The sequence below is a fragment of the Dryas octopetala genome, chromosome 4 (assembly GCF_963921425.1).
Source record: "Dryas octopetala chromosome 4, drDryOcto1.1, whole genome shotgun sequence".
Classification (NCBI taxonomy): domain Eukaryota; kingdom Viridiplantae; phylum Streptophyta; class Magnoliopsida; order Rosales; family Rosaceae; genus Dryas; species Dryas octopetala.
In genome coordinates this window covers 17,922,631-17,945,040 of record NC_141369.1, presented here as the reverse complement: position 1 = coordinate 17,945,040, position 22,410 = coordinate 17,922,631, and the positions used below count along the sequence as shown (strand labels likewise).

The 22,410-nt window shown below is 35.2% G+C and overlaps 3 protein-coding genes and 3 pseudogenes across 4 annotated transcripts; all 6 read left to right on the top strand.

Moving 5' to 3' along the window:
- Positions 1-603: 603 nt before the first annotated feature.
- On the top strand, positions 604-2,008 carry LOC147287579 (uncharacterized; annotated as a pseudogene).
- Positions 2,009-3,141: 1,133 nt separating this feature from the next.
- LOC147287578 (GDSL esterase/lipase 5-like) lies at positions 3,142-6,219 on the top strand. Of its 2 annotated transcripts, none has more exons than XM_086240022.1 (5): positions 3,142-3,935; positions 4,110-4,231; positions 4,748-4,978; positions 5,286-5,541; positions 5,915-6,219. In XM_086240022.1, exons 1-5 carry the CDS (start codon positions 3,653-3,655, stop codon positions 6,148-6,150), a joined length of 1,128 nt encoding a protein of 375 aa, XP_086096148.1. In that variant the 5' UTR covers positions 3,142-3,652; the 3' UTR covers positions 6,151-6,219. The 2 variants fall into 2 exon arrangements, with proteins under 2 accessions (XP_086096148.1, XP_086096147.1); XM_086240021.1 differs by having other exon boundaries at positions 5,906-6,219.
- A 1,205-nt stretch (positions 6,220-7,424) lies between these two features.
- Positions 7,425-9,303, top strand: LOC147287577 (GDSL esterase/lipase 1-like; annotated as a pseudogene).
- A 1,041-nt stretch (positions 9,304-10,344) lies between these two features.
- On the top strand, positions 10,345-12,296 carry LOC147287576 (GDSL esterase/lipase 1-like). The gene is made up of 5 exons (XM_086239950.1): positions 10,345-10,597; positions 10,681-10,802; positions 11,134-11,364; positions 11,492-11,744; positions 11,854-12,296. Exons 1-5 carry the CDS (start codon positions 10,345-10,347, stop codon positions 12,090-12,092), a joined length of 1,098 nt encoding a protein of 365 aa, XP_086096076.1. The 3' UTR covers positions 12,093-12,296.
- A 1,913-nt stretch (positions 12,297-14,209) lies between these two features.
- LOC147287575 (GDSL esterase/lipase 1-like) lies at positions 14,210-16,312 on the top strand. The gene is made up of 5 exons (XM_086240091.1): positions 14,210-14,535; positions 14,651-14,772; positions 15,081-15,311; positions 15,433-15,685; positions 15,795-16,312. The coding sequence occupies exons 1-5, from the start codon at positions 14,283-14,285 to the stop codon at positions 16,031-16,033; spliced, it is 1,098 nt and encodes a 365-aa protein (XP_086096217.1). The 5' UTR covers positions 14,210-14,282; the 3' UTR covers positions 16,034-16,312.
- A 2,854-nt stretch (positions 16,313-19,166) lies between these two features.
- LOC147287574 (GDSL esterase/lipase 1-like) lies at positions 19,167-22,410 on the top strand (annotated as a pseudogene).

The following is a 22,410-nucleotide window of genomic DNA, read 5'->3' as shown; positions in this document are numbered from 1 at the left end:
GGGAAGTTGTACCTAACACACCAACCTCGTTTGCCTTCTCAAGCTTTGATTGTAAACGAGTGCACTTACACCTACCCAAATGAGTGTTGTAGCACAACCACAATTGCAGGTCAAATAAACATGTCAAGTCACATAATAGGTCAGTCTAATAAGATGTGTTCAGACTGCTCTGCAAAAAAAAAAAAAAAAGAATGTTGCATACTTGCATATAATCGGGGTGTACAACCATCTTCTCAAAACGATTGAATGTAGAGGTGGTTGAATACACGAATTATTCCATACCTGGGGTTGTTGGTTGAGCATTTCTCTTTCTCTTACACTATGTTTGGTAGAGAGGAAAAAGGTGGAGGGATGGAAAGAGGGGAAGGACATAGGGAGGTTTGTTGCTTGCTGAGGAGAGTAGAGGGGAAAGGAAAACGCTTCCTTTCTTTGCAAGTTGCTCTCGTGAAGGTCCTGGTATCACTCTAGAAGGGAATAACACAATGTTACAGTCAAAAGAAAGACATCAAATTCCTCCTTTCTGTACAAGTAGTACCATTTAATAATCGCAAAATCACATAATAGATTGGTTAATTAGCCTAAAAACTTGCAAGATGATCTGCCATGGATGTTTCATCACAAAATTCAGGTTACTTATGTTGCCAAAAACTCTGCCATGCATATTCTTTCAAAAGGTCCTGTTTCTTTCTCCTCCTCTTTTTTCTCTTAGCAGTTGTTCTTCTGGGTGTGGCTACATTGATGGTAATCTTCATCATGAAGCCCCAAAACCAGTTTATACCTTCGAAACTGTAAGCTTGGATTCGTATAAGCTCGATGCCTATTCTAGTTCAACCCTGTTTGTTTCCTCAGTTATCACATTGACCCTGAATGCTCGAAATCCTAACAAGGTGGGCATCTGGTATAGTCCTGCGCATCTTGAAGCTTTGTATGATGGACTGCCTATTGGAACCATTCGGATTCCTGGGTTCCTTCAGCCTGCTCACAGCAGTAATGTGAGTGTGCAAACAAGGGTTCTATTTCCTTGTGTGAATGTCAGCCAGATTACTGCTGAGGCTTCATTGCAAGACAGTTCAAGGAGAAACATGTTTCAGATGAAAATAGTAGGCGATGTTGGAGCTCACTTGTTGGTATTTTATAAAATTCTGTTGAAGATTAAGGTTTGTAGTAGTATCTCATCATTTGGCCACAATAAAGTGTTACTCTTTAGGATTCCTCTATTATAAGCCTTTCAAGTTGTCAAACTCAATGGACCATATAACATATGTTATGACTTGTGAGGTAAATACCATCAACTAGCATTGGAGACCCATCAAGGAAAGAAAATACTCTTTTCTTGACTCCCTCATTCTGACTGGCGCGGCTTGGAGAATTTCTTTTGTGTGTCCATGCAGTGCGCCGGGCTCTCACGCAGAAGGTTCCCCATATCTACTCTTGTGAGAGTCCGGAGCAGTGTGCACAAACACACTAATTTTCAGTATAAATTTTCCAGTTTTTTTTTTTTTTTTTTTTTTTTTTTTTTTTTTTTTCTTTTAATGTTTCCATTGAAGTTCATAGTTTTGTACTTTGTAGGTTGCTTTGGAGTGTGACATGAATATTGACTATAAAGAGCTTGCAATCAAAAATGATGTTTACAGCATTGGAGGAGTTAAAAATCACATTGTATATGTATATATGGTTTCTTTCCCTTACTATTTGACAATTGCATGATTGTTACGTGTACTATATCATGATACATCGCTAACATCACAGGCTTTTCAGGCTTCTTTTCCTACCGACCCCAGGACCATCTTCATGAATTGCTCATTGGCTTTATACATATAGGAGGTGGCAAATCACTGAACGGACAGCAAACATGGACATGAAGTTTAATTGTAGCTTATAATTAAAGTTTTCAAGTTAAACCCCAAAATTTAATTTTGTGGTTGAATAAAACTTATTGGGAGTTAAATGAGCAAGAAATTAAGAAGCATATAATAAGCTGCAACAGAGATAGGATATTGGGTTTACTGCAGGTTATTAGATCTTTGCTTGTGTGGGTTTGGTAAGCATATATGCACATGTTCATGAAAAAGCCTCTGACCCAATTCTATATACTTCCATTTGGTTCTACTCAAATCTAGAGCAACACCTAATCAACTATTCTTGTGACCAATCAAGTCCGAGATTAATGTTGTTTTGATGGGTTTGTTTACCAATTAGGTAAGACTCGTACTATTGTGCTTGGCTTTTTACTGAGCAAATCAAACTCAAACAGCAAACTAAATGAGTACACAAATTGACCTTTGTTGCTCGTCTCTTTGGGAACATTATTCCTGCTTTCTGTGAATTAATTGAATGCTTCCTATGCATAACCTTCAAGACATTCAACTTTTGGTTTGGGCCATAAACATATTCAACTAATTAATCATGCATCTTTCACATCAGTTGGTAATATCCAAATTGAATTTGGATTAAAGTTTCACTCCTCTACCAATTTGCCTTTGCCAACACGCCAGGGATTATATGCTTTGATATAGACATTAATTATAGGGCACATGGCACATGCATCTTTATATAAACAACAAAATGATGGTTGATACCCAGCTAGCTTACTGTTTAGAAGCCAAAATTTTAAATTAAACTGACTTTTAAGCAACTGTTTTGGGATTTGGGTCATGTGGGAATTTTATGTAATATATTTATATATTCTTTAATTTTTTCCTGATTCTCTTAACTCCAAGTCAAATGTCTATGTGTCGGGTTTATTAAAATAAACACCCTCTTTGGCATATATGATCAGTAAAATAAAGAAAATCAAAGACTTGGTCTTAAAACAAACTGATCTGATCCACTCTGTTCTCAATCACACAGTTGTTTATTACAAATGGGGAAATTTATAAGCATAATTAAATTAGTCAAATGATATGTGTACTGCGCACTTTAATTGATTTCTTTCCCCAGTTCACATAATGTGTAAAGCAGAGCTGCAGAACTTAGGCTGCCAAAGTACTTGCGACCAAAAAAAATAAAAAGGTTGCCAAAGTACTTTTACATATTCAAACACAGATGATGACATGCATGACTCTCATATACACATCTCAAAATAGCACTAGGATCACGTTTAACACTTCCCATTTGCTAAAAATTATTGCTGAGATTTTATCTTTATGGTCAATTTGGCCATGGATATATACCTATCTGCCAGCTTCTCTGGCACCATGGAAGCCACATATATGAGTTTATTGGACTGACCCTGTTTGCTTAGAATCTAAGAGTTTATAGCGTATTGCTAGCTGAAAAGTTTGCAGTGCCTGCCTAACACCAACATATAAATATTTAAAAAAACAATATCTGGTTCAAACCATTTGAGCCCAGTTTTTTGACAAATGGGTATTTTTCAAAACCTCAAATTATTTTTACTTTTTGCAACTCATCATATGGTTGGAATTTAATTCTTTTCTTATTTATCAGCCAGATTCAACCCTTAAAAACTCAGATTGAGCTGACCAGTCCAAAGTTTTCATTTCATATAGAAATCAAAGACCATTTATATATAGTTAAGAATATATAGATAGCTAGTTTTTGGCATTCAAAGTAAATAGAAACAAAGTTTCAATTAATATCTTTTGACATTAATGTAAGTAGTACATTTGGTGATCAAGTTAAGTCAGCCATGGCAAGGCTAAGTTCTCAGCTCTCCCTTTTATTCTTTCTTCATGTAATAGTACTACTAATCTCATTCTCAAGTACCTGTTGTGGAAGCAAATCCAGTAGGCAGTCAAAGAAACATGTTGTGGCCCTGTTCATCTTTGGAGACTCTTACTTTGATGCAGGCAACAACAATTACATCAACACCACAACTCTTGACCAAGCCAATTTCTGGCCTTATGGAGAGACCTACTTCAAGTTCCCAACAGGAAGATTCTCGGATGGACGTTTGATGTCAGATTTTATTGGTGAGATTCGCAAATCTTTTATAATGTGTTCCTTGGTTGTACAAATCCACTTTGGTTAGCCTAGCTAGCTACATATATTATCATCTTAATTTTGTCTGCTTATAATGAATCATTAATCATGTGATTGTGATCTAACTAATTTTGTATATTATCTCATGTATTATCAATCCACAGCTGAATATGCTCAGCTTCCATTGGTTCCACCCTTTCTGCAACCGGGGTTTGGCCAATATTATGGTGGGGGGAATTTTGCATCTGCCGGAGCTGGTGCTCTGGTTGAGACCTTTCAAGGGGAGGTATGCATATATATATATATATATACATATATCATGTATGTATGTTTTACATCTGAGAGAATGGAATTACAAAGGGCTAGACTATATATTGAGGTGAGGAAATGACACATATGGCAAGGTGACAATTCATATGATATCTGCCTTTGTAAGTTGAATGCAGCTAATATGCTAGAGGCTACATTTACTGATCATATAATTACGATTAGTTGTTAATTATAGACACATCACCAGCTGCTGCCTAATGCATAATGTGGTATCTCTAGCATCAGTCTTGTATCGATTAGTACTTAAAGCAAGAGATGAACAAAGTCTAGCTTGATTGCAACGGTTGTATCACTATCATAAACCAATGACACGTAAACATTGTTGTTGAATTCATAGAATTAATTGGGTCGACTCGTTATTTTATGTTTTGTGTATGTAATTCTATAGTTTTGAACGCCTATATCTTCTATTTATTACTCAGAAGGTGCAGCAATGTACATAGTTATGGAAGTTTCATATTCCTTATTGCAGGTCATTGATCTCAAAACACAACTGAGGTATTATAAGAAGGTAGAGAGGTGGTTCAGACACAAGTTGGGCGATGTTGAAGCCAAAACGACACTGTCAAGAGCCGTCTACTTGTTTAGCATCGGAACCAACGATTACATGAGCCCTTTCTTAACCAATTCAAACATATTAAACTCGTACTCTGCATCTCAATACGTTGGAATGGTCATTGCCAACTTGACAAGCGTCATCCAAGTATGCATCAATCACTTTACTTTTTCTATGACCAAAAATCTACTTCTCTTTGATGAAAATTTGGTTCAGCATGATGATTTATGGGGTAATGTTTTATATCAAATAGTCTGACATACTATGTTATTAGAGTACTTGACTTACATGTTATATGTTCAGACTGTTTGATAATAGAATGTTCTCTATGGCTTTTATTAAAGAATTTCATATATTATGTTATCAGAGGTCAGCTAAAATCGTTCCTGATTGGCATAGTCGCGTTTTAATGGAACACTTTTCACTATACTTTGACTGACTGAAAAATTGGCAGGAGATTTATGAAGGAGGAGGTAGGAAATTTGGGTTTATCAACTTATCGACCTTGGGCTGTCTTCCAGGCATCAGAATAATAAAACCTGAAAACAATGGTAGCTGCTTAGAAGAAGTTTCATCACTAGCAAAGTTACATAACCAAGCTCTCTCCAAACTTCTCATAGTGCTAGGAAACCAGTTGGAGGGTTTCAAATATTCACTGTACGACTTGAACAGAAATCTTAGACAGAGAACCAAACATCCCTCTAAATATGGTACGTACTATGTACTCAATGCACATCAATTAATCATCAACAAATGAATTGTCAATTCTGTGATGGGGTTACCATATGGGCTCCAGCTCTGAAAAAAGCCTGTGTTTGTAGTAAGTGGGCCAGTCTAATCATCACCAATCTTTTGTAGCATGCGGGCCTGGCCCATGGTATGTCTGAAACATCTACAACAATGAGGCAATCAGCCACAACTGTCCAAATTTTTTAAATAGGGCTTCTAATTGCACCCAACAATGTGATGAATACACCAAGTATTGAAATGTTTATAGATGGGTTATACATATCCAAGTTACAAGTTTTGATGTGTAATTAATTGTGTGTGTGTGAATGTGTGATATCATGAAAGGTTTTAAAGAAGGAAAAGCAGCATGCTGTGGGACAGGGCAGTTTAGAGGAGTGTTCAGCTGTGGAGGTAAAAGAATAGTGAAGGAGTTTGAATTGTGTGAGAATCCAAATGAATATGTGTTTTGGGACTCTTTCCATCTCACTGAAAGGCTTTACAAACAATTGGCTCATCAAATGTGGAGTGGGGCAGGAGACTCCAACCCCATGGCTCTTCACAATCTCAAGGATCTCTTCCGAGACTTATAATTAAGTAGTCTTTGTGAATTATGATGTTACTTAATTTTTGTTTCACATTAATGTGCACTAGCCACTGAGTTGATAGGCTCAATATATAAATGATTACAGACAGCCTCATGAACTTGATGCTCAAGTATCAAGTTGATGTAATATGTGTGGATTATTTGATTAATTAATGTGTACCAAGTTGATACGACAGGTACAATATATATATAAGCGATAGGGAGAGCTTCATTGACTCAATACTTGAGTTACATTATGTATGAGTACCATTGCATCGATTGTATACAAGAAAATTATGCATCAGTGTAACTATAGTCTATTGCGAATTTCGACACGCATCTTTGAATGTCTTAATCCTTTTAAAAAAATTAAAATTCAAGATGCGTGTTTTATGCCAGTAATTAATTAATTAATGATTAAACTAGTCCAGCTAACTCTCAAAATTTGAAGTTGATCGAAGAACATGATTGATATATATATACTAGTGATCTAACTTTTCATGCTTACAACTAATGCATGCATGAGTGATCTTTTGCAACTTGTGTTGGGCTAGCTATATCCAGAAAAAAGTCTTTGCTTCTGGAAGAATTAAATATGCCTTGTGGCCAAATTTGAATATATATTTAATTTGAAAAATACACCAGATTGAATGCATATCTGAACATCTTTTGTTGTTTTATTGGGTGAACATCTTTTTCCCAATCTTCTTCACAATGAATCAAATTCTACTCATACATATCTTACTAAACTTGATAAAAATCAAAATTTAGACTTGCCAAGATCATTGTTGACTGTGCAGCAGTATGAGTGCATACCACACATTTTTTGTTTTCTTAAAAAAAATTAGAATAACTCGTCATTAGTGATGTTCGATTGTTTTTAACTCAAACATGACCACAAAAATAAGGCACAAATTAACAAACAAGGGTCACGTGTTTGTAGCAGTTGCTGCATGTGCAGAACTTGTTTGCTAGTGTTTACACCAGAGACATATTGCGGTATGACCAATTGGCAATGGGTGGAGAGGTCCAAAACCTTATAAGCACATATGCCAAGCTCTAGTTTTCCGATGTGGGACATTGCTCCACATTACTCTCAACACATGTAACATAAGTTCTAGCTTGTTTTGTATACAATATGTATTTCTGGATTGTTTTGACTTTTCGACCAATGAAAAATTGATTTGGATGTTTTATAGATAATGGTGGTTTGATTTTTGAAGAGGTAGAGGTCATATATATATATGTATATATATTCTTGAATGGTTTTAAAATCCAAATATGCCCTACAACTACAAGTAGCTAGCCAATGTTGATGAAACAGACCAATAAGGCGATTAAGATTGCATAGAGATAACAGATATGGCGAATATATATAAGCTCAAGCTTTCTTCTGATATTTGTGTTTGCCTTGTGTACAAGCCTTGGCCTTGGGTTGGGGAACAAACACAAACATCATGTAGTACCACTCTTCACTTTGGGGATTCAATAATATTTGATGCTGGAAATAACACATCAACACCACAGCCAGTGCAAACTATTGGCCATATGGTGAAACCTTTTTTAAGTATCCAACTGGCAGATTTTCAGATGGTCGAATTATTCCAGATTTTATTGGTAAGATTAAGATATATATAGTACTAACTTTATAATTATATGTATTTCTTCTTTGCCCAGGAACTTTATAATTATATGTATGTTTTCCTATAAATTTGTGAAACTATTGTGATTAGGACACCTATATAATCGAGAGTTAATTTTGACTGTTGCAGCTGAGTATGCAAAGTTGCCATTTATTCCACCCTATCTACAGCCTGGTAATCATGAATTCACATATGGTGTCAACTTTGCATCTGCTGGGTCTGGTGCTTTGGTTGAAACTCGACAAGGCTTGGTATGTCACACACATATATATGATTTAATTTGCACAAATTAATTTTCTTCTCTAAACTTTAAAGTTGTATTCTTGTGGACATGATGATCATCAAGGCCTATTTTCACTTATTAGTTTCTCTAACAGATAAGATATTGACATGTATAGTGATAGATCGTTTTATTTGATGAGTAGATTTGGTACCCAAACTTGATGATCTTGGCTAATATTCTTGTTTTGATATATTTACCATGTATATATACATCAATTATGTCTCTATATTTTATGAAAGAATTAGTTGCTCTACGATCTTCACCTTGTTTCAGGTGATAGACCTTCATACTCAATTGTCATATTTTGAGAGCGTTAGACATTCATTGAGGCAGAAACTAGGGGATGAAGAAACCAAAACTCAGCTATCAAGAGCTGTTTACTTGTTTAGCATCGGAGGCAACGATTATGGCTTCCCTTTAGACACCAACTCCAGTGTGCTCCGATCTTACTCCGACGAAGAGTTTGTAGGGATGGTGATAGGCAACATAACTTCAGTCATCAAAGTAAATTAATCAAATATTCGATCTTAATTACTACTTGAAAAACAATAATTTCCCATTTTATTTCTATATATAATTGTTCATGATGAATAGTACTAATCAAATTTTAATTTTGATGTGTTAGGAAATATATAAGAAAGGAGGAAGAAAGTTCGGGTTCATTAGCCTCTGGCCTATTACTAGTATTCCATACGGAAGAGTATCTGAAGAGGCACAAGATGGTTTCGGCCAACGTATTAAATCATATGTGAAACTACACAATAAAGCACTTCCCAAACTCCTGCAAAAGCTAGAGAATACACTGAAGGGATTTAGATACTCACTCTCCGACTTTTATGAGTTTCTCAAACAAAGAATAAACCACCCTTCTAAATATGGTATAAGCATATTTCTTAATTAATTAGTCTTCTCAATTATTTTTATGGTTAATTAATCTCATCATATATGTTACTTATGTTTTTATTTTGTGATATTGTTAATATTGTCAAAGGTTTCAAGGAAGGGAAGGTGGCATGCATGTTGTGGGAGTGGTCCGTACAGAGGAATATTAAGCTGTGGAGGGAAGAAAGGTGTGATAGAGTATGAATTATGTGACAATGCCACTGAACATGTCTTCTTTGACTCTGCTCACCTAACAGAAGGGGTCTACAAGCAATTTGCCAAGCAATTCTGGAACGGAGCTCCCAATTCCACTGCGCCTTATAATCTCAGAGCCTTATTTCAAAAGAATTAAGTAAACATGTATAAATCATTTGATAAGCTATAGATAGATCATAGATTCAAATATAAACCTGTAATTTGGTGGTACGTACATATGCATGATACCAGATCAATAAGCAAATTATTTTTGTCCAAGTCATGAATTTTATACTACGCTTGTAATAGAATATTTTTAATAATTTTTATTCTAAAATTTGATATGTTATGTTGTTAGGTGTGGCAGTCGCACCACATCAGTTGGTGCAAGCCCCACTCAAATGATGCCACAACAGTTGGTGTTTACACCGGAGACGTATTGATGTACGTGTTGATAGAATTTGATCATCTTATACAAAACCAATTAGTAATGGGTAGAGAGGCCCAAGACCTTATAAGCATATATGTTAAGTTCTAGTTTTCTGATGTGGGACATTGTTCCATATTACTCTTAGCACGTTCTCGCACGTGTTGCAAAATTTTGAGTCTAACACGTGGACAAATTGTATTGAGTGACGTAGGAGCACGTGTGGCCGTTGAGCCTTACACGTGGATAACCAAACTCTGATACCACGATAGAATTAGAGTATTCAACCCAAAACTAATTGGCAATAGGTGGAGAGGCCTAAGACCTTATAAGCACATATGCTAAGCTCTAGTATTTCGATATAAGACATTGCTCCACATTACTCTCAACATGTGTAACATAAGTTCTAGCTTGTTTTGTGTACAATATGTATTTCTGGATTGTTTTGACTTTTCGACCAATGAAAAATTGATTTGGATGTTTTATAGATAATGGTGGTTTGATTTTTAAAGAGGTAGAGGTCATATATATATATGTGTATATATTCTTGAATGGTTTTAAAATCCAAATATTAGAATATGAAATAGGAAATAGCCTTGTATAGAGCTAGTATTCAGGATCTAAACTGGTTCCCTTTGTATAAATCCCTGTTTTCAGTTTTAATGAAATATCACATTGAAACCAAAGCGTTTTACACCCTACAACTACAAGTAGCTAGCCATTGATGAAACTGACCAATAAGGCGATTAAGATTGCATAGAGATAACAGATATGACGAATATAAGCTCAAACTTTCTTCTGATATTTGTGTTTGCCTTGTGTACAAGCCTTGGCCTTGGGTTGGGGAACAAACACAAACATCATGTAGTACCACTCTTCATCTTTGGGGATTCAATATTTGATGCTGGAAATAACAACTACATCAACACCACAGCCACTGCAAATTATTGGCCATATGGTGAAACCTTTTTTAAGTATCCAACTGGCAGAATTTCAGATGGTCGAATTATTCCAGATTTTATTGGTAAGATTAAGATATATACAGTACTAACTTTATAATTATATGTATGTTTTCCTATAATTGAGAGTTAATTTTTACTGTTGCAGCTGAGTATGCAAAGTTGCCATTTATTCCACCCTATCTACAGCCTGGTAATCATGAATTCACATATGGTGTCAACTTTGCATCTGCTGGAGCTGGTGCTTTGGTTGAAACTCGCCAAGGCTTGGTATGTTACACACACACACAAACACACACACACATATATATATATATGATTTAATTTGCACAAATTAATTTTCTTCTCTAAAATTTAAAGTTGTATTCTTGTGGACTTGATGATCATCAAGGCCTATTTTCACTTATAATTAGTTTCTCTAACAGATAAGATATTGTCATATTGACATGTATACTAATAGATATATCATTTTATTTGATGAGTAGGTTTAGTACCCAATTAAACTTGATGATCCTGGCTATAGCTAATATTGTTGTTTTGATATATAAACCATGTCTATATACATCAATTATGTAACTCTACGATCTTCACCTTGTTTCAGGTGATAGACCTTCATACTCAATTGTCATATTTCGAGAGTGTTAGGGAGTCATTGAAGCAGAAACTAAGGGATGAAGAAGCCAAGACTCTACTATCAAGAGCTGTTTACTTGTTTAGCGTTGGAAGCAATGATTACATCTTCCCTTTGGAGACCAACTCAAGCGTGCTCCGATCCTACTCTGACGACGAGTTTGTAGGGATAGTGATACGCAACATAACTTCTGTCATCAAAGTAAACTAAATATTTTTTTACTACTGGAAAAACAATAATTTCCCATTCGTTTATATTATTATTATATATATATATATAATTGTTCATGTTGAATAGTACTAATCAAATTTTAATTTTGATGTGTTAGGAAATATATAAGAAAGGAGGAAGAAAGTTTGGGTTCATTAGCCTCTGGCCTCTTGCTAGTATTCCATACGGAAGAGTATTTGAAGAGGCACAAGATGGTTTCGGCCAACGTATTGAATCATATGTAAAACTACACAATAAAGCACTTCCCAAACTCCTGCAAAGGCTAAAGATTGAACTCAAGAGATTCAGATACTCACTCTCCGACTCTTATGAGTTTCTCAAACAAAGAATAAACCACCCTTCTAAATATGGTATAAGCATATTTCTTAATTGATTAATCTTCTCAATTATTTTTATGGTTAATTAATCTCATCATGTTACTAATGTTTTTATTTTGTGATATTGTTAATATTGTCAAAGGTTTCAAGGAAGGGAAGGTGGCATGTTGTGGGAGTGGTCCATACAGAGGAATATTAAGCTGTGGAGGGAAGAGAGGTGTGACAGAGTATAAATTATGTGACAATGCCACTGAACATGTCTTCTTTGACTCTGCTCACCTAACAGAAGGGGTCTACAAGCAATTTGCCAAGCAATTCTGGAACGGAGCTCCCAATTCCACTGCGCCTTATAATCTCAAAGCCTTATTTCAAAAGAATTAAGTAAACATGTATAAATCATTTGATAAGCTATAGATAGATCATAGATTCAAATATAAACCTGTAATTTGGTGTTACCTGTGCATGACACCAGATCAATAAGCAAATTATTTTTGTCCAATTCATGAATTTTATTTTTTTCAATTATCATTTTGGGAAGTATAATAAGAAATGTTAAGTATGTGACTTTTGCCCTCTCAAGTTGTAAATTTCAGACCACCGCTTGTAATAGAATATTTTTAATAATTTTTATCATAAAATTTGATATGTTATGTTGTAAGATATATATACTACCAGTCAAGACGGCATTTTCTGAACATATTATTGCTAAGACGTACTGTTTGAAAAGAGAAAATCTTAGGTGTGGCAGTCGCACCACATCAGTTGGAGCAACCCCCACTCAAATGATGCCACATGTCAAAAATTTTGTCATCATGTATTCTAACGTACATTTTGAAATTAATAAAGAGTGTATTTTGCATAAATAAATGATGGCATGCATAAGAAAAAGTTGAGATACATAGTAACAATTTTTTTGAATGTGATATCATTTGACTCCACTGAAGACTTTCTCGTTAAAAAATTTGGCAGGAAATTTATGTAGGAAGTGGTAGGAAATTTGGGTTCATATCAACTTGCCAACCTTGGGACGTTGTCATCAGAATAATCAAAATAATGGTAGCTCCTTAGAAGAAGCCTCATCACTAGCGAAATTACATAACCAAGCTCTCTCCAAACTTCTTCTAAAATTCGGAATGACATCCTTTTAAATGTGAGAAAATTTTGGTATGTGATTGTAACACCACATGAAAAACTTAAAATTTTAGATATTAATGATTGTACACGAGTTATAATTTGAATAAACTGATAACACCGCCACGTGATTTTCAATTTTGAGAGGTATAATATATAAGAATTGTTAAGTGTGTGACTTTTTCCCTATCAGGTTGCGTCCTTCTTTCCTGGCTGGACATTTGCTCTTCCCATTGACAAAATTCTTTAAATTTCAACTCCGAATCAAAGGTACGATCTATGCCAGCCACAGAACATAGTTGTTGGTATCCAAACGAACGTTGAGAGAGTTCATTACGTTTGGAATGGTAATTTGAGAGGAAGAAGAAGATCGAGGAGCCGATTTCATTTGTATATATATTGGTTGTAGCAGGTTGAGAACCCATGATTTTGATGAAAATAATGAACTGGAGGCGAGAGTTTGGGGCTAAGGTTTGTTGAGAAGATGTGGCTGTTTTGGAGAAAATAACGAAGAGATATATATACTCTAGGTGTAGTATACATATATGACTCTTATCATGAACGTCTAAATTTTTTAATAGAAAAATTAAAATTAAACATGTGTGTTTTATGCCAGTAATTAATTAATGATTAAACAATTCCAGCTAGCTCTCAAATTTTGAAGTTGAAGAACATGATTGATACTAGTGATGTAACTTTTCATGCTTACCATGCATGCATTAGTTATCTTTTGCAACTTGTGTGGGGCTATATCCAGAAAAAAGCCTTTGCTTCTGGAAGAAGTAAATATGCCTTGTGGCCAAATTTGAATAGACATTTAATTTGATACGGAAGGAAATGAAAAATACACCAGATTATATGTATCTTTGATTCATTTTTTTCGTTCAAATTCTACTCAAAATTTAGATTTGTCAAAGATCAACAATCGACTGTTCAGCAGTATGAGTACATACCACACATTTGTTTTTCAAAAAAAAAAAGAAAAAAAAAAAGACTAACTCGTCATTAGTGATGTTTCATTGTTTGTAGCTCAAACATGACAACCAAGATGGGACACAAATTAAGATAAAAGGGTCACGCCTTGTCATGTTTGCAGAAGCTGCTGGATGTGCAACATTTGTTTGCTACTGTTTACTACACTGGAGACGTACTGCTGTGAAACATGTGTACTTGTTTTGTCAATGTATTTCTGGATATATTGTCTTGACTTTTCGACCAAGAACAAAAGATTGTTTTGATTTGGACTTTTTATAGATAATGATTTGATTTTTTTGGGCCAGGAATGATGATTTGATTTAAAGAGCTAGAAGTCATATATATATATGAATATATATACTCTTTAATTAATTGTTTTAAAATCCAAATTATTGGCCCTACAAATAGCCATTGATGAAACTAACAAATAAGTTCATTAATTAGGATTGCACATAGATAACAGATATGGCAAATATAAGCTCAAGCTTTCTTCAGATCTTTGTGTTTGCCTTGTGTACAAGCCTTAGCATTGGGTTGGGGAACAAAGACAAACATCATGTAGTACCACTCTTCATCTTTGGGGATTCAGTATTTGATGCTGGAAATAACAACTACATCAACACCACTGTCAGTGCAAATTATTGGCCATACGGTGAAACCTTCTTCAAGTATCCAACCGGCAGATTTTCAGATGGTCGAATTATTCCAGATTTTATTGGTAAGATTAAGATATATAGTACTAACTTTATAATTATATGTATGTTTTCCTGTAAAAATGTGAAATTATTATTAATAGAACACATATAATTGAGAGTTAATGTTTACTGTTGCAGCTGAGTATGCAAAGTTGCCATTTATTCCGCCATATCTACAGCCTGGTAATCATGAATTCACATATGGTGTCAACTTTGCATCTTCTGGGTCTGGTGCTTTGGTTGAAACTCGACAAGGCTTGGTATGTCACACACATATATATGATTTAATTTGCGCAAATTAATTTTCTTCTCTAAAATTTAAAGTTGTATTCTTGTGGACTTGATGATCATCAAGGCCTATCCTCACTTATAATTAGTTTCTCTAACAGATAAGATATTGACATGTATAGTGATATATCGTTTTATTTGATGAGTAGATTTAGTACCCAAACTTGATGATCTTGGCTAATATTCTTGTTTTGATATATTTACCATGTATATATACATCAATTATGTCTCTATATTTTATGAAAGAATTAGTTGCTCTACGATCTTCACCTTGTTTCAGGTGATAGACCTTCATACTCAACTGTCATATTTTGAGAGCGTTAGACATTCATTGAGGCAGAAACTAGGGGATGAAGAAACCAAAACTCAGCTATCAAGAGCTGTTTACTTGTTTAGCATCGGAGGCAACGATTATGGCTTCCATTTAGACACCAACTCCAGTGTGTTCCGATCTTACTCCGACAACGAGTTTGTAGGGATGGTGATAGGCAACATAACTTCAGTCATCAAAGTAAATTAATCAAATATTCGATCTTAATTACTACTTGAAAAACAATAATTTCCCATTTTATTTCTATATATAATTTTTCATGATGAATAGTACTAATCAAATTTTAATTTTGATGTGCTAGGAAATATATAAGAAAGGAGGAAGAAAGTTTGGGTTCATTAGCCTCTGGCCTCTTGCTAGTATTCCATACGGAAGAGTATTTGAAGAGGCACAAGATGGTTTCGGCCAACGTATTGAATCATATGTAAAACTACACAATAAAGCACTTCTCAAACTCCTACCAAGGCTAGAGAATGAACTCAAGGGATTCAGATACTCACTCTCTGACTCTTATGAGTTTCTCAAACAAAGAATAAACCACCCTTCTAAATATGGTATAAGCATATTTCTTAATTAATTAATCTTCTCAATTATTTTTATGGTTAATTAATCTCATCATGTTACTAATGTTTTTATTTTGTGATATTGTTAATATTGTCAAAGGTTTCAAGGAAGGGAAGGTGGCATGTTGTGGGAGTGGTCCATACAGAGGAATATTAAGCTGTGGAGGGAAGAGAGGTGTGACAGAGTATGAATTATGTGACAATGCCACTGAACATGTCTTCTTTGACTCTGCTCACCTAACAGAAGGGATCTACAAGCAATTTGCCAAGCAATTCTGGAACGGAGCTCCCAATTCCACTGCGCCTTATAATCTCAAAGCCTTATTTCAAAAGAATTAAGTAAACATGTATAATCATTTGATAAGCTATAGATAGATCATAGATTCAAATATAAACCTGTAATTTGGTGTTACCTGTGCATGACACCAGATCAATAAGCAAATTATTTTTGTCTAAGTCATGAATTTTATTCTTTTCAATTTTCATTTTGGGAGGTATAATAAGAAATGTTAAGTATGTGACTTTTGCCCTCTCAGGTTGTAAATTTCAGACCACGCTTGTAATAGAATATTTTTAATAATTTTTATCATAAAATTTGATATGTTATGTTGTAAGATATATATACTACCAGTCAAGACGGCATTTTCTGAACATATTATTGCTAAGACGTACTGTTTGATAAGAGAAAATCTTAGGTGTGGCAGTCGCACCACATCAGTTGGAGCAATCCCCACTCAAATGATGCCACATGTCAAAAATTTTGTCATCATGTATTCTAACGTACATTTTGAAATTAATAAAGAGTGTATTTTGCATAAATAAATGATGGCATGCATAAGAAAAAGTTGAGATACATAATAACAAATTTTTTGAAATGTGATATCATTTGAGTGGGGTTCGCACCGGTTGACTCCACTGAAGACTTTCTCGTTAAAAAATTTGGCAGGAAATTTATGTAGGAAGTGGTAGGAAATTTGGTTCATCAACTTGCCAACCTTGGGACGTTGTCATTAGAATAATCAAACCAGAAAATAATGGTAGCTGCTTAGAAGAAGCTTCATCACTAGCGAAATTACATAACCAAGCTCTCTCCAAACTTCTTCTAAAATTCGGAAAGACATCCTTTTAAATGTTAGAAAATTTTGGTATATGATTGTAACACCACATGACGAACTTAAGATTTTAGATATTAATGATTGTACACGAGTTATAATTTGAGTAAATTGATAATACCGCCACGTGATTTTCAATTTTGAGAGGTATAATAAGAATTGTTAAGTGTGTGACTTTTTTCCCTATCAGGTTGCGTCCTTCTTTCCTGGCTGGACATTTACTCTTCCCATTGACAAAATTCTTTAAATTTCAACTCCGAATTAAAGGTACGATCTTTGCCAGCCACAGAACATAGTTGTTGGTATCCAAACGAACGTTGAGAGAGTTCATTACGTTTGGAATGGTAATTTGAGAGGAAGAAGAAGATCGAGGAGCCGATGTCGTTTGTATAAATATTGGTTGTAGCAGGTTGAGAACCCATGATTTTGTTGAAAAGAATGAACTGGAGGCGAGAGTTTGGGGCAAAGGTTTGTTGAGAAGATGTGGCTGTTTTGGAGAAAATAACAAAGAGATATATATACTCGATCTAGGTGTAGTATATATATATGACTCTTATCATGAACGTCTAAATGTTTTAATAGAAAGATTAAAATTAAAGTTGTGTGCTTTATGCCAGTAATTAATTAATGATTAAATAAGTCCTCCTATCTCTCAAATTTTGAAGTTGAAGAACATGATTGATACTAGTGATGTAACTTTTCATGCTTACCATGCATGCATTAGTTATCTTTTGCAACATGCATGAATTCTCAAAAAAATTAGCAGTTGGAAGCAAAATTGCCTTTCACAAGCTGGTAGAGAAACTCTTATAAAGGCAGTGGCGCTGGCTATCCCTACTTATCCCATGTCTTGCTTCCTTCTTCCAGTCACTTTGTGCAAGGAAATTAACTCCCTGCTTGCTAATTTCTGGTAGGGTAACAGTGATGAAGGGGGCAAATTTCATTGGCAAGCGTGGAATATGCTTTGTAAGGCTAAGAGAAATGGAGGCATGGGGATTTGGGATTTGGAAAGCTTTAACAAGGCCCTTTTGGCAAAACAATGCTGGCGGATCATCAAAAATCCAGATGCTTTGTGGGTTCGGATTCTAAAAGCCCGATACTTCCATCACTGTGACTTTTTAAGTGCAAAAAAAGGGGCCCGTCCTTCGTAGGCTTGGAGTAGTATTCTAGCTGGGAGATATATAATTGAGAATGGGGCTCGCTGGCAAGTCAGGAATGGGAGTAAGATTCAGGTTTGGAAGGAAATATGGCTCCTCCACACTCCAGATGGCATCCTTAAGCCAATTGGCACAACTAACAATTTCACGAGGTTTGGTGTGAACCTTCTGATTGATCAACACTTGCGTACTTGGGATTTGGCTCCCATTCTGCCTTTCATTTCTGAGCAAGATGCAAAGAGCATTCTCTTGTTGCCTATTGGGAACCCGGACTGCGAGGATAGGCTGGTATGGCAAGCTACTAAGTCTGGGAAGTTTACTGTTCGCTCTGGTTACTTTTGGCTCATCGACCATGCAGCTTGCCAAAAAGTCCTCTCTAGACCTACCTCATCTCATTGAGTTGATCCAGATGTACGTATGGAAGTTAATTTGGAAGATAGAGGCCTCCCCAAAGGTCATCAATTTTATCTGGAGAATTGTCACCTCTCCTATTCCCACTTTTTTGAATTTATTCAAAAGAAAGGTTGTGACTTCTCCGGTTTGTGTCCTATGTGGCGAACATGAGGAATCAATTGAGCATTCTCTTCTTTTGTGCAATTGGACTGAGAGAGTCAGGCATGTGAGTTATCTGGGCTATAGACCCCAAAGAGAGCTTATTACTTCTATGGATAAATCAGTAGTGCTAGATATACCACATTTTTATACCATAATTTCATACCACCTTATGTGGCAACTTACATGGCATTCATACATTGGATACTAAAAAATAAAAATAAAAACCCAAAAAGAAAAAGAAAAACTCTGTCCAATAAAGTAATGACACGTGAAATGGTATAAGAATGTGGTATAAGAAATGTGGTAAGTATAGCATTATTCATGGATAAATGGATAAATAGCATCCCTGCTGTTATTGGAACGGATCAGTCTTTATTCAACAATTTCATGACTTATACTAGTTTCTTATGCTGGAACATTTGGAAGGAACGCTGTAATGCCATCTACAAGGGTCTTTCTCCATGCCCTACTTAGGTTATATTGAAAACAAACTGGGCAGTGGCTGAATACCAAGTGGCTCGGGCCTCTAGATGTGATATTGTTTCTAGCGCCAGTAATCCTTCTCCCTCCCTTTCAAGACTATGGTCACCACCATCTCTTCCTTTTGTTAAAATCAACGTTGATGGTGCTTGGGACTGTGCATCTTGCATGGCTGGCTTGGGAGTGATAAACAGAGATCACACTGGTTCCTTCATTGCGGGCTTGGCCCACCATAGACTCCTAAATTCTTCTATTGAGGCTGAAGCTTGTGCTGCACTTGAGGGTCTAAAACTAGCTCATTCACTCCACTTTCAGCATGTCCACTTGGAGACTGACTCCAAAGAATTGATTGATAACCTCAATGGTGGTTTTGAGAACTGCAATTGGAGGATTTCTCCTTTTCTAACCAACTTCTTTGCTCTGTGTGATTCTTTTCTCATTGTCCGATGGGATTGGATTAAAAGAGAAGCCAACAGTGCTGCGGATCACACTGCCCGGCTAGTCAAGCGGAGGTTGTGCATGGAAAATTGGGTCAATCGACCTCCAACCTCCCTAGTGTCTATTCTTGATCGTGATGGACTCCCTTGCCCTCCAAATTACAAGCTCTGTTTTCTGGTCCTTCTTTTGTTATTTTGTTGTTTTTATCCCTTTTTTTTTTTTGGTTTTCTTGGCCTGTTTTGTTTTCTTGGCCTTTGTTTTTTTGCTGTTTCTTTTAACTGTAGCTCTTGTTTTGCATGGCCTGAGGGCTGTTTTCCATCCCCCTCTTACCTCTCTTCCCCTTTTCTGCCTCTGTGGCTTATGAATTATCTTTTGACCAAAAAAAAAAAAACATGTGTGGGGCTATATCCAGAAATAAGCCTTAGCTTCTGGAAGAAGTAAATATGCCTTGTGGCCAAATTTGAATAGACATTTAATTTGATACGCAGGGAAATGAAAATTACACCAGATTAAATGTATCTTTGATTCATTTTTTTCGTTCAAATTCTACTCAAAATTTAGATTTGTCAAAGATCAATAGTCGACTCCTTCAGCAGTATGAGTACATACCACACATTTTTTTTTTCTACAAAAAAATTAGAATAACTCGGCATTAGATTTGTCAAACATCAATAGTCGACTGTTCAGCAGTATGAGTACATAACACAATTTTTTTTTTTTCAAAAAAATAAAAATAAAAAATTGAATAACTCGTCATTAGTGATGTTTCATTGTTTGTAGCTCAAACATGACAACCAAGATGGGACACAAATTAAGATAAAAGGGTCACGCCTTGTCATGTTTGCAGAAGCTGCTGGATGTGCAACATTTGTTTGCTACTGTTTACTACACTGGAGACGTACTGCTGTGGAACATGTGTACTAGTTTTGTGTATGTATTTCTGGATATATTGTCTTGACTTTTCGACCAAGAAAAAAAGATTGTTTAGATTTGGACTTTTTATAGATAATGATTTGATTTTTTTCAGCCAGGAATGATGATTTGATTTAAAGAGCTAGAAGTCATATATATATATTATATGAATATGTACTCTTTAATTAATTGTTTTAAAATCCAAATTAATGCCCCAACAAATAGCTATTGATGAAACTAACAAATAAGTTCATTAATTAAGATTGCATATAGATAACAGATATGGCAAATATAAGCTCAAGCTTTCTTCAGATCTTGTGTTTGCCCTGTGTACAAGCCTTAACCTTGGGTTGGGGAACAAACACAAACATCATGTAGTACCACTCTTCATCTTTGGGGATTCATTATTTGATGCTGGAAATAACAACTACATCAACACCACTGTCAGTGCAAATTATTGGCCATTTGGTGAAACCTTCTTCAAGTATCCAACAGGCAGATTTTCTGATGGTCGAATTATTCCAGATTTTATTGGTAAGATTAAGATATATAGTACTAACTTTATAATTATATGTATGTTTTCCTGTAAAAATGTGAAATTATTATTAATAGAACACATATAATTGAGAGTTAATGTTTACTGTTGCAGCTGAGTATGCAAAGTTGCCATTTATTCCACCATATCTACAGCCTGGTAATCATGAATTCACATATGGTGTCAACTTTGCATCTGCTGGGTCTGGTGCTTTGGTTGAAACTCGACAAGGCTTGGTATGTCACACACATATATATGATTTAATTTGCACAAATTAATTTTCTTCTCTAAAATTTAAAGTTGTATTCTTGTGGACTTGATGATCATCAAGGCCTATCTTCACTTATAATTAGTTTCTCTAATAGATAAGATATTGACATGTATAGTGATATATCGTTTTATTTAATTGATGAGTAGATTTAGTACCCAAACTTGATGATGTTGGCTAATATTCTTGTTTTGATATATATACCATGTATATATACATCAATTATGTCTCTATATTTTATGAAAGAATTAGTTGCTCTACGATCTTCACCTTGTTTCAGGTGATAGACCTTCATACTCAACTGTCATATTTTGAGAGTGTTAGACATTCATTGAGGCAGAAACTAAGGGATGAAGAAACCAAAACTCTACTATCAAGAGCTGTTTAGTTGTTTAGCGTCGGAGGCAACGATTATATCTTCCCTTTAGACACCAACTCCAGTGTGCTCCGATCCTACTCCGACGACGAGTTTGTAGGGATGGTGATAGGCAACATAACTTCAGTCATCAAAGTAAATTAATCAAATATTCGATCTTAATTACTACTAGCTTGAAAAACAATAATTTCCCATTTTATTTCTATATATAATTGTTCATGATGAATAGTACTAATCAAATTTTAATTTTGATGTGTTAGGAAATATATAAGAAAGGAGGAAGAAAGTTCGGGTTCATTAGCCTCTGGCCTATTGCTAGTATTCCATACGGAAGAGTATTTGAAGAGAGGCACAAGATGGTTTTGGCCAACGTATTAAATCATATGTAAAACTACACAATAAAGCATTTTCCAAACTTCTGCAAAAGCTAGAGAATGAACTCAAGGGATTCAGATACTCACTCTCCGACTCTTATGAGTTTCTCAAACAAAGAATAAACTACCCTTCCAAATATGGTATACACTTATACACATACTTTCTTAATTAATTAGTCTTGCTTAAGTATTAATTATATCTTTTTGGTTAATTAATTTTCGTCCTTTTACTTATGTTTTTGTTTTGTGATATTGTTAATATTGTCAAAGGCTTCAAAGAAGGGAAGGTGGCATGCTGTGGGAGTGGTCCATACAGGGGCATTAGAAGCTGTGGAGGGAAGAGAGGTGTGACAGAGTTTGAATTATGTGACAATGTTAGTGAACATGTCTTCTTTGACTCTAGTCATCTAACTGAACGGTACAACAAGCAATTTGCCAAGCAATTCTGGAGCGGAGCTCTCAATGCCACTGCACCTTATAATCTCAAAGCATTGTTTCAAAATAGTTGA